The sequence below is a fragment of the Colobus angolensis genome, unplaced genomic scaffold, assembly GCF_000951035.1.
Source record: "Colobus angolensis palliatus isolate OR3802 unplaced genomic scaffold, Cang.pa_1.0 Scaffold404, whole genome shotgun sequence".
Taxonomy (NCBI): Eukaryota; Metazoa; Chordata; class Mammalia; order Primates; family Cercopithecidae; genus Colobus; species Colobus angolensis.
Window position 1 is genome coordinate 242,850 of NW_012117422.1, and position 5,865 is coordinate 248,714.

The following is a 5,865-nucleotide window of genomic DNA, read 5'->3' on the forward strand; positions in this document are numbered from 1 at the left end:
GATCTCGGCTCACTGCAACCTCTGCCGCCTGGGGTCAAGTGATTCTCCTACCTCAGCCTCCTGAGTAGCTGGGATTACAGGCGCATGCCACCATGCCCGGCTACTTTTTTTGTATTTTTAGTATAGTCGGGGTTTCACCATGCTGGCCAGGCTGGTCTCAAACTCCTGACCTTGTGATCGGCCTGCCTTGGCCTCCCAAAGTGCTGGGACTACAAGCATGAGCCACCGCGCCCGGCCGAGAGTTACTTTCTTTCTAGTCAGCTCATCTGTGCATGTAAAACAGCTGGCGTTTTGATTTACTTTCAGTGGAGAACTGCTCAGCGTGTTCCGCTGCCGTATTGTGAGGCATGGGAGTCTACGGGACTTATCCACTGTGTACTTCTATTATCCGGTCAAGACGAAAACAGGGGAAGACAACCACACTCTTCCCACACAGCTGTACCTGAGTGGCAGCTCTGAAACTTGTCCCTGCAGTAGATTTAATTTTTGGACATGGCGTCTACAGTCAGCACCAGAGCCTTCACCATAAGCCTGAGAAACCAAAAAATATATTACATTTAAAAAGTGTTGGCAGAATGCTGAGAAACAGATCCATTTGAAATACACCTCGGGGAGGACAAAGCTGTATTCTGCAAGGCCCAAAGACCCCTAAAGCAGCATGCAGGAATCCTAATGACTGACTGCTGTCTCAGAATCATTTACAAACCAACCGTCTCTGTAACTAATACTTTAGATCTATGTGGCTGTCCCACAAGCACCCTGAACTCTACCTATTGAAGCCAAACTCAACCCAAAGCCCTACACAAAATAGTTAGTGAACATGAATAAAAAGGTCACAAGAGAAGTAACACATATTGCCACATTGTATAACATACTGCCAAAAAATATATGAAATGCTACTTACCTTCACTGATAATCAAAGGAATACAAAAGAAATTTTTTCCACGTAGCAGTCACAAATTCATCCAATAAGTATTTACTGAGTAGCAACTAATGTGCCAGGCCTCATCTAGGGGCAGAGGACACAGGAATGGACAAGACTCCCTGTCATCATGGAACTCACATTCAAGCGGGAAGAGACAGGAAAGAAACAGTGAGGCATGTAACGTCTCCGATGCTAATACGTGCTCTTGAGAAAGACAAGGCCAGGAAAGAGCCTCACATAAGAGCACACCGTTTTACACAAGGTGTTCAAAGTGGCCAAGGAATGGGTCTCTAAGCAGGTAAGGTTTGAGCACAAACAGGAAGATACGAAGGAGCAAGCCACATGGCTGTCTAGGGGAAGAACATTCCAGCAGAAGTAATGACATGAAAATGAGTGTGAAGACCCTGAGCCTGGAATTGTGGAGGAACAGTGAAGAGGCCAGCATGGCTGGAGCTGAGTGGTCTAAGGGGAAGATGGTAAGAAATGATACTTGAGAGTATGGGTCCTACTACAGGCAGAATCAGCTTTACAGGTATGAGATCTGCTCTGCTGTCGCTGTCTTGAAATTCTTAACAATCTGGTCTTTGAACTTGTGTTTTGTAAGTGAAGTCTGCTGGGACAATGGAGCACATCTGCAATCAGACACACACACTGTATGTGTCCACTCTTCCTCAACACCCCGCTGGCTCAGGAGCATTCTTGATGTCCTGTGAGCAAAGAATTCTGGTGGACTCCCAGTGCCTGGCAGCTAGTATGTCAAGTGAGAACTGAGAACCAACCATTGTCTTTAGCAGCATGGAGACCACTGCCGACTCCGACACAAGCAATTGTGATGGATAGGTAGAGACTGCAGCCCTGTTTGGAGCACATTCAAGTGAGAACGGAGGAGAGTAGCTGGAGGGGGAAATGGCAAAGTTGAAAAAGACCAGGCTGGCATAACCAGTAGCGGTGTGCTCTTCCATAGGGCAGGGACTGCTGGCTGGATACTGAAGCGCATTCTTCCCGATGGGGGCACAAAACTAGACTTCATTTCCCAGTGTGTGTGTAGTTGGGGTGGCCACGAAACCAGCCTCTTTCCATGGCAGTGTCACTTGTTTCCCAGCCTGGCCCTCAAAGCCTCCGGCAGCTCCTTCACGCACTTGCCCTTCTCAGTGGCTAGAAGCAGCTACAGATGAGCCTCAGGGAATAAAAGAAGCTCAAGATGGCAGGAATTTGGATCCCCGAGCAACCACATCAAGGGCAATGCCCTGCTGACCTTATCGTCTTCCCAGGACTGTTATGAGAGCAAGAGAAACGTCTATTGCATTAAGCCACCACAATTTTGGTGTGTTTGTTACTGTGGCCTAGTCAGCCATCCACCATATACCACACACAGCACAGAAGCACTGAGGGGATAAGAAGCCTTCCTCAAGGAGAATGCAGAAATACATCTCAAACAAGCCACGCTCACCATGTGGGGTGTCTGCCTACCTGGTAAGCCAGCTCCTCTCTACTGAGACCCAATCCCAGTTGACTGGACCAGAGGTGGACATTCGAATCAGCCTGGGCCAACCAGATTGCTTCTCCTAGGAATTTATAATTGGGACTCAGCTCTTCCAGTTGGCTTGGAATGAGATTCTGTGGACTTGGAGCAGAGAATGTGACTGAACAGTCTGGGGAGAAACAGAAAGGGAAGGAGAGGAGAAAACAGAGCAAAGATACAGGGAGAAGCTGGGTGATGGGCAGGAAAAGCTGAGGCCTGGCTTGTTGGGCGATGGGAGGAAAAGCTGAGGCCTGGCTTGTTCAGTGATGGGCAGGAAAAGCTGACGCCTGGCTTGTTGGCAGCTTTTCAGTTCTTGGGGCTAGTTTTTCAAGGCATCAGGGATGAAGTTCTGCCCCTTGGATTCCCTAAGAGATCTCATTACCTTGCCAGCACTTTTTCTTGTTTTTAACTTTGCTGAACCCATTCTGAAGTGTGTTTTTTTTTCCCTTAAAAAAAAAAAAATCAGCTGGGCGCCAGTGGTTCACGCCTGTAATCCCAGCACTTTGGGAGGCCGGGACGGGTGGATCATGGGATCAGGAGATCGAGACCATCCTGGCTAACACGGTGAAACCCCGCCTCTACTAAAAATACAAAAAACTTAGCTGGGCGAGGTGGCAACACCTGTAGTCCAAGCTACTCGGGAGGCTGAGGCAGGAGAATGGTGTGAACCCGGGAGGTGGAGCTTGCAGTGAGCCGAGTTCGCGCCACTGCCCTCCAGCCTGGGTGACAGAGGGAGACTCTGTCTCAAAAAAAAAAAGAAAAAAAGAGAAAAATGACCAGGGGCTGGGCACAGTGGCTCACTCCTGTAATCCCAGCACTTTGGGAGCCTGAGGCAGGTGGATCACCTGAGGTCAGGAGTTCGAGACAAGTCTGGCCAACATGGTGGTGCCTATCTAGAATCCCAGCTACTTGGGAGGCTGAGGCAGGATAATCGTTTGAACCCAGGAGGCGGAGGTTGCAGTGAGCCAAGATTGCTAGAAGATGGAATCACATGACAATGGAGGTAAGTTGCAGCTTCAACCTCCCTGGGCTCAGGTGATCCTCCCACCTCAGCCTCCTGAGTATCTGGGACCACAGGCACCCACCACCATGCCCGGCTAAATTTTTTTTTTCCTTTTTTTTGTAGAGAGGGTTTTGCCATCTTGCCCAGGCTAGTCTCAAACTCCTGGGCTCAAGTGATCTACCCACCTCAGCCTCCCCAAGTGCTGGGATTACAAGCATGAAGTATGCATCCAGCTGGTATTTGATTTTAAAAATCATTTTTCCAATTGTCCACTGCATATATATAGAAATACAATTTAATTTTGTATGTTGACCTTGTATCCTTGTGATCTTGCTAAATTATTAGTTCTAGTAGCTTTTTTGTAGATTCATTAGGATTTCCTACATACACAATCATGCTATTTGCAAATAAAATAATGATTTTATCCAGTTTGGTATTTACTGCGTTTCCTTAATCTAAAAATGTTATGTCTTTGATTCTGGAAAATGCTGTGCTCTTATCTCGTTATTGCTGTTGCTCCACTCTATTATCTTTTGCTAGAACTCTCCTCTGTAACCTCCATGTCCCTCAACTTTCCCTTATATTTTCTACTTTTCCATTTTTCTGTATTGCATTGTGAATAATTTTTTAGATTTATCTTCCATTTCACTAATTCCCTCTTAGCTGCAATTAATCTGTTTAACATGTCCACTGAATTTTTAATTTCTTCTTTTTTTTTGAGATGGAGTCTTATTCTGTCACCCAGCAGGCTGGTGTGTAGTGGCTCAATCTCGGCTCACCACAACCTCTGCCTCCTGGGTTCAAGTGATTTCCAGCTAATTTTTGTATTTTTAGTAGAGATGGGGTTTCACTATGTTGGCCAGGCTGGTCATGAACTCCTGACCTCAAGTGATCTGCCTGCCTTGGCCTCCCAAAGTGCTAGGATTACAGGCATGAGCCACTATGCCCGGCCTAAACTGGATTTTTAATTTCAGTGATTATACTTTTAAGTTCTTCAAACTCTTTTATTTTTTTTAAAGACAGAGTCTTACTCTGTTGCAGGCCTCACTTGAGCCTGAGAAGTGGAAGTTGACTCATTGCAACCTCCACCTCCCAGGCTCAAGCGATTCTTATGCCTCAGCCTCCAGAGTAGCTGGGATTACAGGCACGTGCCACCACATCCAATTAACTTTTGTATTTTTAGTAGAGGTGGGTTGTTGGCCAGGCTGGTCTTGAACTCCTGACCTCAAATAATCCGCCTGCTTTGGCCTCTCAAAGTGCTGGGATTACAGGTGTGAGCCACTGCACCTGGCCTCTTTTCGGTTCTTTTTCAAATACACCTATTTTTTTGGATGTGAGGGCGATCCGGCTGCGACATCTGTCACTCCATCAGTCACCAAGGTTGGTTAGCTCATCTGGCTGGCGTCCCCTTCCTCCCTCACCGTTCCACGTGCGTCCCTCCTGAAGCTGTGCGCTTGGCTGAAGAGGACGACCACCTCCAATAGAGGAGAAGCGGTCTTCGGTCCAGGGTATGAGTAGCTGCACCCCCTGCTAGAACCTCCAAACAAGCTCTCAAATACACCTATTTTCTGAAGTCCCTCATCTTATCACCCTCTTCTTTTATTTTATTAAGTATATTAAACATGCAATATCATGTATTCTGAAGTCTTTATGGGTCTGACTTTTCGGACTGTTGTTCTGCTATCTTTTGCTCCTGGTAACATATTTCCTTGAATGTTAAATGATTTTAAACTCCTGAGTACATGCTACTTGGAACTTTTTCTGTGGGAATTCTTTAAGGCCTGGCAATTGAAGATATATTGCTGCAGAGAGGAGCTGCATTTACCTCTGCTCGCTGGGACAATTAAAAGATAAATTTTCCGCTTGAGGCTTTTCACACAGGGTATGTACAAGGATGAAAAACCATGCAACAACTTCATTTCCAAAATCTTAAAGAGATATTTCCCCCTCTTCAGCCACTGCTAAGGTCAATACAGGCAAGCTGCCTGTTGCAGAGGGGATCTAGTTCATTTGTGCACGGAGGTGTAGTCCTCTAGGGCTCGGTTTTGTTAGGAGGTGTCCCACTGGTCTTTCCACACTGACTGGGCGGTAGGTTTTGTCTTCTGAGGGTCTCCTGCACCCCTCCCAGCCATCTAACTGGAGGCTCCAGAGCACCTGGCTTCAACCACCCCAGCAGCTCAGGTGCTTCCTCTCTGAATTCTGGCTTCCACTTTTTTTTTTTTTAAGCCAGTTAAATTTAGCAGTGCAGAGTTGTGTATCAACTTTAGTGACACTAATGTTAATAGGTTCTGATAACCCACTACCATCAGACCAGCTTCTCCTTCATTTTTGACCTCTTGAGAGTTACTTACTTACCTTTTTTTTTTCTTTTTTTTTTTTTTTGAGATAGTCTCATTCTGTCATCCAGGCTGGAGT

The 5,865-nt window shown here is 46.4% G+C and overlaps 1 protein-coding gene across 1 annotated transcript in view; it reads right to left on the reverse strand.

Annotated features, from left to right (window-relative positions):
- The window catches only part of LOC105521682 (chromosome unknown open reading frame, human C5orf45), a 27,772-nt gene that overhangs the window by 11,184 nt on the left and 10,723 nt on the right, over positions 1–5,865 (reverse strand). The window contains 1 exon segment of the mRNA XM_011955963.1: positions 443–531. Within this exon segment, the coding sequence (XP_011811353.1) occupies positions 443–531 (89 nt within the window).